This window comes from Camellia sinensis, chromosome 8 (assembly GCF_055761805.1).
Source record: "Camellia sinensis isolate YWXY chromosome 8, ASM5576180v1, whole genome shotgun sequence".
NCBI lineage: Eukaryota > Viridiplantae > Streptophyta > Magnoliopsida > Ericales > Theaceae > Camellia > Camellia sinensis.
In genome coordinates, this window is record NC_138968.1 from 34,188,676 (window position 1) to 34,200,828 (window position 12,153).

Genomic DNA, 12,153 nt, shown 5'->3' on the forward strand with positions numbered 1-12,153 from the left:
GCATGAACCGGGGCGCGGTCGAAGTACTCCCCAGAAAAGTAGGATGTAACTGGGTGGGTGGGGTAATAACATCATGTATGAAGCGGGGCGGTGACCAATCAGGGTCAGGGTCAGCATGCTGGGTAAGATGTACGTGTAGGGAATATGGAGAAATGTATGGGGTATCATGTGGTGGGGTGACTGAAGTCGAAGGACCTGCTGTGGCTGGCGCTGAACTGGAAGGCACTGACGTGGACGGGACTGATGTGTCTGGAGCAGCTGCTGCAGTGTGTACACCGTAGTCCCCAAAATGCAGACGATCTACCCGATGGGCATGCTGGATCCCCTCGTACAATAACTCTCTGATCTCTACAAGGGCCTGCAGACCAAGTTGTCCATCACGTCTGAAAATGGTGTCCTCAGCCAAGTGATATGACCTCCCAGCTCGAACCACCTGTAAAAAAAATAGATATATTAGGCTATAGTTGACTGAAAATAATCAATTATGATATTAACAATTATCGGAGATATAGTACGCTACTCACCAATGACTCGAGAGAAGGCCCAACTCCCTGATATCCGGCCTCGGACAGGTGGCTCGGATTACCGACAAGTAGGTGTGTATGTCGCCGATACCACAACATGTAAGGGTCGGGAGAGTGGAGGACCCCATCGCTCCAGTCAGCCTGTACAATAGTGTCGCGACGGGCATCCCACAACCGTATGTATTGCATATGATGCTGACTCCAGTCAGTGCTGGCTCGGCCACGTCTATCCGTCGCATGCAACCGCCACTCGGTGTCACACCGATCCAGCACGGCCTGGACCCGACCAAACTGTCGGAGGACACGATCAGGGAGATGCCACTCAACCACGTCATAACAAATGAGTGGTACTCTCGCCATCCATATATCCTTACCTAGGCGGCAGTAGTTTGGGAGCGTGTGGAGGACATCAGCATAAGGCTGCCAGATAAACTACAATAACGACAAGTCTATTAAGAATCGCTCATAAACGTATACAGTCCATATGACAATTAAAATTTAGGTATTTAAATTTGATACCTCGCCGTCTATCATCCGGTCAAGCTGGTCTCTATACACGACCACTACGTGGGTCGATACGACCTCGTGGCTCATGTCAACCCTCCATCGGCTACCTCGAGGTTCGGCCGGCATCTGCATGTCTCCCTGCCCGATGGGAACCTCACCAGGAGCAACTAGTTGCCGCCTAGACGGGGCAATGCGAATCAATCTCTCCCACGCCCAAATCTGCAATAGTTTGAACGCAATTACAATACTGATATATGCCATACAATATGAATTGACATGTAATAAAATTCTTACTAACCTGTAGCAAGACAAGGGGTCCTCCGATCTGAGTCACACCCACCTGAGTGGCTCGACATAACATCCTATACAAGCATGCCAAAGCCGCGGCGCCCCAGCTGTACTGGCCGATGACGTCAATGTCTCTCAACAGTGGCAAATACATCAGCTTGAGCAGGTTCTGTGACTTATCAAGGAGAAGTACCCCCCCAATAAGCCACAGAATATATGCTCGCGCATGCTGCTGTACTAACTCATCTGCAGCATCATCTGGAAAATCTCCCTAAAAATGCTCCGACAGCCACCTCACCCTCACTCTACCTGCCTGTAAGTCTGCAGGTGTAGGTGCTACTCCCAATAGCTCAGCACATAGCGCTATCCACTGCTCCGTCGTCAATGATGGGTCAAGTCCAATAACTGCTCGCCCATCAATCCGTAGACCGTATAGGACAGATACGTCCTGCAATGTGACGGTGGCCTCACCGGTCGGGAAATGAAATGTATGAGTCTCTGTGCGCCATCTCTCGACGAGAGCAGTAATGAGTTGGTGGTCCAGTCTGATATGGCCTATACGATATACACCATAGAATCCCGCGCGTAGTAGACACTGCAAGACTCTATGGTCCAATGGACGATCCCACAGGCCGGAATCTCCCCGTCGGCATGCCACCATGGTGCGTGACTGGTCCTGCATAACAGAATGAGTATTTTAAATTATAGCATTATCAAGGAAATGAAAAACAAAATGCAGTGTATTTTCATTGTACGCGTAAAGTCCAACAAACGTTATTGCATACCGGGTCCTCCCATATACTGTCAGCCCGATGTGGATGACTCAAAAGGGGGACCTCATCAGGTAGATGTGCCATGAAGCCTGTACAGTTGAAAAACAAATACATTTTGAAAAACTGTATTGGTGAGCATGTAATTTAACTATATCAATTAAGCTGAAATTATTATGTACATGACGACTTGGAAAATAAATGTGGTCGATTATTTTAAAAGTATAAACTTGTGTGCCATTAACATGGAAGCAATTAACTAAAATCAAAATTTTGCATATTATGTGCCCATTAAATATGATAAGCAATTCAACATAACCTATCGTTATCTATGCTTCGGACTAATATAAAAATCTTTTACAAAGTCATTTTACGATCTCAGTTACATAAGCTTAATAATGACCAATAACATGTGGATAGTTTTTGTATGTCAATATTTACAAACAAAATGGAATGATCATTTTTTTTTTTCAAAACTTCATTATTGATTTTGGCATATTTGACATAACGTCATTATTGATTTTGACATATTTGACAAAATTCGTTACATTTATGGCATATTCGACAACTTCATTATTGACTTTGTAATTTTTGTTTTGCAATAAAGTAAAAAATTTGTAAATTACGTACATGTAATTCATAAATTCTAAATGTACAAAATGCTTGAATCAGTCGAAATATTAAAATCTTAAAATGAAAGAAGAACTATGTGATTTTAAATAAAATTCTGTAATAAACATTTTGAATGAAGTAGAGAATAAAAACTATGATAGTTGTAAATTTTGTCAAGCAAATAAAACAATTACAATATATAAAGAATTAAACAACAGAAATGATCTATTACAAATAAAAAATGTTCTATTACATGTATGACCCCGTTTACAAATAATTAATTACAAAAGAAAAGAAAATGATCTATTACAAATAAAGAATTACAAAAAGATCTATTACAATATGTAAGTATTACATAGTCTTCATCGACCAAGTCGCGCCGGACATGTTCGCCTATCATGACCTGTCTGCTGGCACTCACTGCAACGAGCGGTCAAACACCTATCTGATATGTCCATCTCATTCGGAATACGAGACATAGATGCACGACCCCGTTTCACTTGTCGCAGACGCAGTACATTAGGCATTAAAGTCCACTGTGGATCAGCCCAATAATCTTGATGTGGTATTGGATTGAATTTAGTTTCCCAAACCCTCATGTATACAGGAAGCCTATATACTGGATCAACGTACTCGAATGGATTGTCACCGCATTCAGACATTACAGCGAGCATATGAGAACGTGGATAGTGTCGTATCTCATATTTCCCACAACTGCACGTGGGTTGATTCATCCGCACAATTTGTGTATTGCGACCTCGTCCATGGCGAAAAGATGTTTGCACCTCAAACACGCGGCGTGGCCTATAAAAAAATTATAATAGAAACTAATGAAGTTCATGTTTTTAGGTGTAGTTAAATTGACAACATAATAACAATAATTTAATTTATATTACAAACTAACCTGTCATATGATATCAACTTGAAAGTATTTGCCCTTGCGATGCCATCCTCAATAGTTTTTTGCATCTGTCTAGGGTATTGGAACTCATTTCGTACATCTAGTTCAGCTTGGGCTCCCATCTCGTCAAAATATTTTACAAGCCGCCGAAATGTAAATTCAACCATAGCTGAGATAGGTAAGTTCCTTGCACCTTTCAAGACGCTATTGAAGCACTCTGCAGCATTGCTAGTCAATACCCCCCAGCGATGTCCACCGTCATACGAAAGGGCCCACTCCTCAGGATTCATCTTGTAAACCCAAGTGATGGCTTCTTGGTCAATAGCCTGTATTTGTTGTAAGTAACCATTACACTTTCGTCGTTGATGAGCACTTCCTGCTTTCCATAGAAGTTGTTTCAGCTCCTTATTTCTGAACGTAGTGTTAAAGTTACTACAAACATGTCGAAGGCAGTGCCGATGATATCCAACAAATTGGAGCGAGGGATTCAACCAATGCCGCCTCACAGCAGCTAAAATACTCTCAGCTCGATCGGATATCAAAGTCACTCCCTGTCGGTCCATGACAATATGTTCCTTGATATTTGAAATGAAGAACGACCAAGACTCCAAACTCTCCTTGTTGACAACAGCAAATGCAAGCGGTAGTACTTTGCCATTGGCGGTGACAATCGTTGCTACAAGCAACACACCAGTGTATTTCCCGTATAAGAATGTACCATCTATGGTTATAACAGGCCTACAATGTCTGAATCCATCGATGACGGGTTTGAAAGACCAAAAAACAAAGTGGAAGACGGGCATAATGGTTGTATTTCCGGTATATCTATGCTTCCATTGCACGATGGTGCCAGGATTAGATGTTTGTAATGCATACATGAATTTAGGCAACATCATATATGATTCATCCCAATCTCCGAATACCATTCGAATTGCCTTTGCCCTTGCATGCCACGCCTTCTTGTAATGTATAGTATAGTTCATGGATTTTTTTATGTCTTCGATGACATTCTTAATGGGCATATCAGGTTCGTTCTGCATACAACAATACCTATGAGTCATATTATTTTGGTGTGAACACTTTAAAGACACAATTTTGGTGTGAACACTTTAAATAAACAATGTGTATATAAATGTAAACATTTATTTTGTATACTCACCGCAACTTGTCCCAAAAGATGAGAAGCAATGTAACTGGAGCTAATATTTGTGTGGTCCCTGTTCGTTCGTGGGTATAAACAATGGTGAGGACCCCTATACTGCTTTATTTCAAAAAGCCCATGTCTCTTACTAAGAGATGCACGCAACCACCATCTGCAGTCGTGCTTGCAAGCACACACCCAAACGTCTCGCTTGGAGGTTACGACTTTGTACTCTCGATTATTTGTTGCATGGTACAATTTCACAGCATGTATGAGTTGCTTCTTATCAATGAAAACCATCCCTTTGTCCAACTCTGGATTTTCAGCATTCCAGATTCGGTTACGGGGAACGACATCGCGGTTACTAATGTCAAAATCACCACCCATGTGAATGTTTTCAAAGAAAGGGATTTCAGGTCTAGGTGGAATAGGGGCATTCTGAATATCAACGGGAGCGTCGACATCATCTTCTTCATCATCATCATCATCTGATCCGCCCAATAAATTTTCTTCATCACACATTTCATTCTCATCATTGTCTAGGGCGATATCAGGACCGTACATGTCACTGTCAGCAAACTGCACAAAATTAACCGTTTCAGCCATATTACCAGCAACTTCAACTGGAGTCGTATGATGGCTATAGGTGGGCACATCTTGGGTGTTATTGTGAAATTCAGTCTCGTATCCACCATGTGAACTTGATTCTCCACCATGGCCATGAAATGTCTGTTGTGTGTAGCCAGCTGCATAACATTCATTTGATTCATACATAGGAGACTGAAATGCTGTCGTGTCAACCCCATGTGTCAGCAATGTAGTGAACGGATGCAAATCCATCTGTGTTACATTCGGAAGATTCTGTACAACCTCTTTCTGAATGTACACTTCCAAACAATTTGGTGGTTCGAAATTTCCACCGATACTTAAAACGGTGTTCAACGCCTCATCGTCATTTATCGGTAATATTTTGTATTTGCTGGTTGCTTGCCACTAGCGATAAGGATATCTACATTTGAAGATCAATCGGACTGTTTCCCCGTAACTTGCGACCTTGGACATAAACATTTCCACCAAATTGCCAAGTGTGGTGCCAAGTTGCACCATATATATCCCTTTCGGCTCAGCATCATATGACACACCTTCATCGGGATCCGGAATTATGTTTCCCCCCCAGTAAAAGATAATTGGAACAGTTGCCATATACTTGCTTCAATAAAACAATAAATATTAAAATATCAACAATATACATATATCGAATTGTACTTGTAAAATAAACATTAAAATTTGCAGAAGCCACAAATAAAAGCAACCCTCTAATTTTTTATCAATTTATATTTTCCAGGGTTGAAGGAACTGTAAAGGTGAAACATTAATTCAATTTGTATTTTGTCAACTATATATTTGTGTCTCAACTTGATTATTACTGTTTATTTTCTCATTTTTTTTCACTTATTTTTATTCGTATGACAGAACAGCTGAGATTTCATCTATACGTGGAGTTATATATTGTGTCTCATTTACTTCGTATGTGAAGACTCTTATCTTTTCAACGTGAATGCTCTTTGTTGTCATTGCTCTATTGTCTTAATCTAAAAAACACATAACAAGAAGTATACTTGTTGTCTTAATTCTTTCGAATTAGTGGCGAAAAATAAAATAGGTTGAGAGATATTTAGTAGAGGGTGACGCGATTGATTTGGACAATATAAAATACAGGGTGCAAACATTGAGAGAGATTTTTTTAACCTGGTGATGTAATTGTTCAGATTTATGGAAAATATAAGTTAATTTGATTTGCTCCAACTTGTGCCATTACGGACCTTAATGACAAAGTTATTTCCTATGTGAACTAGTAACCATCGTCCATTTTGTAGAGGGCATAGAGGCTTTCTTATAAAATTAAAACAACAAACTGATTTTGGCTCATTTTGGATTGTTCTGAAAAGTAAGAAAAAAATTAAATTTATTTACTCCTTTTTTTTTCTTACACATACAAAAACAAAAAAATAATTACAGAGATAATTTATAATGGCCAAAATTTAGAGATAATTAAATTGAAGTTGGTGGTTAAATGTATGGACTACATTTTGGATAGTTATCCATGTGAATCTATCGGGCCATCCGTACCAATTATTTGGTATTACAAAACACATGCCTACCCATCAAAGTGCCAATTTTTTTTTTCCCTTCTTACGTACGAAATTGCTATGGACTATTAATTAAAATAATTTATTACTCTTTTCATGCATATATGTCTGCACACCTCTATGGACAGAATAATTATGATATTTGCTTCCGCCAACCCCTAATTTTGTAAATCTATTTAAGTGGCCTTCGGTAATCTTAGGATTACTGGCCGGTCATACCTATAGTAGCGGGTTTGGGTCGTGATAGAGTGGTATCAGAGCACGAGTTATACCGTACACATGAGTCCATATAAGCTACAAGATGTCCTAGAAAGAATTAGGGGCATTACATCAGCATGTGTTAGTGTATGTGAAATTATACGACATGTCTGAAACAATTAGACATGAAATGAAATTGAGCATTGTCAAAACTATAAACGAGCTATTTGCCTATGTTTATTAGTGCTCTATTTACCTATAGCAAATGGAGAGAACAAGAAGTGATGATGTGATTGAATCCTTTGATGCCAGAATGGAAAGAATGTTAGAAGCTTTAACCGAGTCCATGAGATAACAACAGAGACAACAACTACCTCTTTCGCCTTCTTCAGTGCAAGTGGAACTGATAATTAATGACATTATCGGGTTGACTCAGAAATTTAACAAGATGAAACCTCTAACTTTTCTAGGTGTTATTGAGCCACTGAAAGTTGAAACCTGGATACTAGATACTGAAAAATTATTTGAAGTGTTTCCATGTTGGATCATTTTGGATCATTTTGAAAAGTAAGAAAACTTGATTTTGGATCATTTTGGATCGTTCTGAAAAGTAAGAAAAAAATTAAATTTATTTACTCCTTTTTTTTCTTACACATACAAAAACAAAAAAATAATTACAGAAATAATTTATAATGGCCAAAAATTACAGATAATTAAATTGAAGTTGGTGGTTAAATGTATGGACTACATTTTGGATAGTTATCCATGTGAATCTATTGGGCCATCCGTACCAATTATTTGGTATTACAAAACACATGCTTACCCATCAAAGTGCCAATTTTTTTTTCCCCTTCTTACGTACGAAATTGCTATGGACTATTAATTAAAATAATTTATTACTCTTTTCATGCATATATTGTAACTACTCTAAATTTATTACAAAGTAGATTTTCCTTTTCAATGGTAGTGAACAATCACAAAGTGAAAAAGACGATAAGTCAGTTCGTTCAATACCCATTTCAAAAACTTTTTCAAATTTTCTTCAGTTTTTTCATAAAATTTTAATTTGTACTAGAATACTATTATGTGTATTACAAATTCAGCTCATTAAATGTTTTAATCATATTTTGGCTGCTTGACCCCAAATATAGTGAAATAAACCAAACGAAATTAAACCAATTTTTTTTTTTAAATCAAATACAGTCAAATTTAAATATTTTCAGAAACCAATAAAAATATTTCTTTTCAATAAAATAGAGTCAAAATTAAATATTTTGATAAACCAATAAAAATATTTCTTTTTAATAAAATAGAGTCAAAATTAAATATTTTGAGAAACCAATAAAAATATTTCTTTTTAATCAAATAGAGTCAAAATTAAATATTTCAGAGAACATGATCTTTTCATGGAGAGAAAATTAAATATCTTTTTAATCAAATACATTCAAAATTAAATATTTTTTTGTTTAATAATTATATTTTGTAGAAATTAGACAATAACAATTTCTGAACCATAATTTGATTAAAAAAATGTAGACATTTTGATTCACAAGCATAATTTCAAAATTCCAATTTCTGATTTCAAATTTCAACATATAGACATTTCATAATTCCAATTCAACAATTCTCAATTACATGAATTTCGTAATATGACATTAACAATTACGAATTAAATGAATTACAATTTTTACTATTTTTATTCTTAATTAAACAAAATTACTTTTAAAACCATAATTTGAAACCCTAATTTCCTTTTAATTCCTGTTAACAAGCAAAAAAAAAAAAAACTCACAAGCATCATTTCAAAATTCCATTTTCTGATTTCAAATTTCAAATTTCAAAATATAGACATTTCATAATTTCAAATCAACAATTCTCAAATACATGAATTTCATAATATGACATTACAAATTATCAATTATATGAATTTCGGATTTTTTAATCGCAATTCTTAATTGTTAGGTTCCTGTGTTGTCAAATCCGGAGACAAAATCTTGTGTTGATTCAAAACTATGTTTTTCTGTTTTTGTACTGTCCGCTCGAGCGGAGACTCTTGAGCTCGAGCGTAGATTATCTGGTCACAGTAGTTTGACAGGGCAAGCACAGATTCTGGTGGGTGTGATTTGACGCTCGAGCGGAAACTCCTACGCTCGAGCGCATCTCTGTTTCTTCGTATGCAGTTTTTGTTCAGTCCGCTCGAGCGGGCTATGTTGAGCTCGAGCGGAGATCGCGATTCAGATTCCTATTTAAAGCTGCTAACGTTGTTTTGTTTGGGACGTTTTTCCTAGATCTGATCAAAACAAAACTAGGGTTGTGTTTAAAATCTTCTTGGGAGATTTTTGAGAGTTTTCCTTGATGTTCTTAAGAGAATTCTGAACTTATGCATTGAGATTCATACATCAAGGAGGTTGCTTCTTAAGTTTCAAGTGAGTTCTCTTCGGTGGATTCCGAAGATCAAAGCGTAGGATCCAAAAGGCGTTTGAGTCTACGCAGTCGTTAATTCGACAAGTGAAGTTGTGGTGTGGAATCAACTTCAGAATCAATTCCGTGACGAAGGTGTGGTGAAAAGAGTTACAGAAGATTCAGAGACAAATTGACTAGTGTTGGGTGATTTGTATGATTTCTTTGTAATCTTTTTGTTCTTCAGTAGTGGATTGATAGTGGCGGTTCGCCCGTGGTTTTTGATTACAATTGAAGGCTCTTCAATTGTGGTTTTTTCCACGTAAAAAATCGTTTGTGTCAATTTATTGTTTATTCTCAAAAACAAACAAACTAAAATCACTCTCGTAAGTGTTTGATGATTTTAGGTTGAGTGTTTTGATTTATTGGGTTTTGGAATAAGTTAATCTTGATCTAATCATAAATCACATAGGATTTTCAATTGGTATCAGAGCGGGTCACTCTTTGTTTTTTTTAAAAAAAAACTATAGGAGTGTGATTTTGTGTGATTAGTATCATGGATTCTATTCGTGAAGGTAACTCCACTCATAGACCCTCATTACTTGACGGTACAAACTATTCTTATTGGAAAGCTCGTATGAGAGCATTTTTAAAATCCATCGATGAGAAAGTTTGGCACTCCGTAATCTTTGGGTGGAGTGAACCTACAATCACCGTTGATGGGATTGATATTCCTAAACCCCTTGATAAATGGGACACAATCGATTACCAGAATTCGAGTTGGAACAGCAAAGCACTAAACTCCCTCTTCTGCTCTGTCACACCTGAAGAATTCCGTCGAATTTGCACGTGTGAAATAGCAAAAGAGGCGTGGGATATTCTTGAAACGATTCACGAAGGTACCACCTCTGTTAGAAGGGCAAAACTTCAACGTCTCACGTCCGCCTTTGAAACCCTTTTTATGCGCGACGATGAGACGTTCGATGAATTTTATGCAAAACTCAGTGATTTCGTGAATTCCTGTTTCACTCTCGGTGAAAAAATCCCGGAAGCAAAAGTTGTTGGAAAAATTTTGAGGTCCCTTCCCGAGAGGTTCCAACCAAAGGTGACAGCCATTGAGGAGGCTCAGAATGTTGATACCCTCAAGCTCGATCAATTGGTTGGAAATTTGCAGACTTATGAAGCCCACCAAATTTCTAAGAAAAAGCAAAAAGAAAATATGGCTTTCACGAGTGCTCATGAGACTGCAAAACCTCCGGAGACTGAATTTGATTTAGAGTCTGAGATGACGGCTATGCTTACAAAACAGTTTAAAAAATTTTTGAAAAAGAAGCCGAATTTCAGAGCCCCTACTTCAAAAGATAAGAGTAATGACAAACCCAAAACTGTTCCACCAAAATTTGCTCAAACTACTGAAAAAAATATTGTAAGGGGACCAGGGGTCAAGTGTTATGAGTGTCAAGGGTTTGGCCACATTGCCCTTGAATGTCCTTCGAAAAAGAATCGAAAGAAAGTCTACACTGTAACTTGGGATGATGAAAGCGGGTCGGAGCAAGAACCCGAAGAACCTGAATCTGGAGAAGACGGGGATAGTGCTTTTATGGCTTTTTGGTCCACTTTCACTCAAACTCTTCCAATGCCAGCGGAGTTAGCTCGTGGTCAGAACTTGCATCATGCTCCTACTTTTGATGGGAGTAACTACCTGTTTTGGAAAATCAGAATGAGGGCTTTTCTGAGAGCCTTTGATCCAGAAGGCTGGCAGGCCATTGAAGAAGATACAGAAAGTGTTGACAGTCCGAGCAATCTGAGAGCCCTTAGTACTATTCGTAGAGCAATTTCTGCTGAAGAACAGCAACGGGTTGTTCGTTGCACAAAGGCTAAAGAGGCATGGGAAATTTTGAGCCAATTCCATGAAAGAGGAAACTCACATTCATCACCATCCAGCGACTTTTCAGTTTTAGTTGCAAGATTGGAGGAGGCAAAGGAGAATGAAGAGCAAAAAGAGGATGATGAAACATCTGAGGATAATGAGGAGATCAATGGCGATGAACTACAACAAGCCTACGAAAAGCTGTACGAGGAATCCTTGAATTTGTCCAAACTCAACGACAAACTCTCTCTCAAGCTCAAGACATGTGAGAGTGAGAATGTCAGGCTGAAAGGAGAACTTGTAGCAGCAAAGCAGAATATCGTCAAGATCTCGAGTGACAGGCAAGACTTATGTGGAAAATTACTATCCTCTGAAACTGAAAGGAATGAACTTCTGAAGGTGTATTCCACATATGAAGAAAAACTTGAAAGTCTTGAGCTGTCACAAGCCAGATTGGAAGAGATAATCTGTCAAAAGGATGAAGAGCTTCGGGTTGCTAGAGCCACTATTGCCATGTGGAACAAAGGTTCAAAATCTTTAGAAGACATCCTCGGGTCTCAACAAATGAGTTGCGACAAAAGCGGGTTAGGCTATGGTGCAACAGCACACAAGGGACAGGCCTCTACTTCACATGACAAGAAGACTCAAGCAAAGGGAAAATTGAAGGTAGATCAGGCTGATCTCTCTCTCCGTCTACCGAAAGCTGGTAAAATCAACAAACAGGAGGTAAAACCGGTTTTTATTTGTCATCACTGTGGTAGGTACGGCCACATTCGTCCTTACTGTTTTGAA

At 38.2% G+C, this 12,153-nt stretch overlaps 1 protein-coding gene across 1 annotated transcript; it reads right to left on the reverse strand.

Annotated features, from left to right (window-relative positions):
* Positions 1-1,924: 1,924 nt before the first annotated feature.
* LOC145797683 (uncharacterized) lies at positions 1,925-4,898 on the reverse strand. Its single transcript, XM_082885087.1, has 4 exons — positions 4,762-4,898; positions 3,796-4,636; positions 2,122-2,181; positions 1,925-1,995 (listed from the first exon to the last, which is right to left on the reverse strand). The coding sequence occupies exons 2-4, from the start codon at positions 4,622-4,624 to the stop codon at positions 1,925-1,927; spliced, it is 960 nt and encodes a 319-aa protein (XP_082741213.1). The 5' UTR covers positions 4,625-4,636; positions 4,762-4,898.
* Positions 4,899-12,153: the final 7,255 nt, after the last annotated feature.

Coding starts and splice junctions, on each gene's coding strand:
- LOC145797683 (XM_082885087.1), bottom strand. CDS start 4,624: ATGCCCATTAAGAATGTCATCGAAGACATAAAAAAATCCATGAACTAT. Junction 2,182..3,795: donor CTTCAATAGCGTCTTGAAAG/GTGCAAGGAACT, acceptor TCAACTGTACAG/GCTTCATGGCACATCTACCT. Junction 1,996..2,121: donor TCATCCACATCGGGCTGACA/GTATATGGGAGG, acceptor TCTGTTATGCAG/GACCAGTCACGCACCATGGT.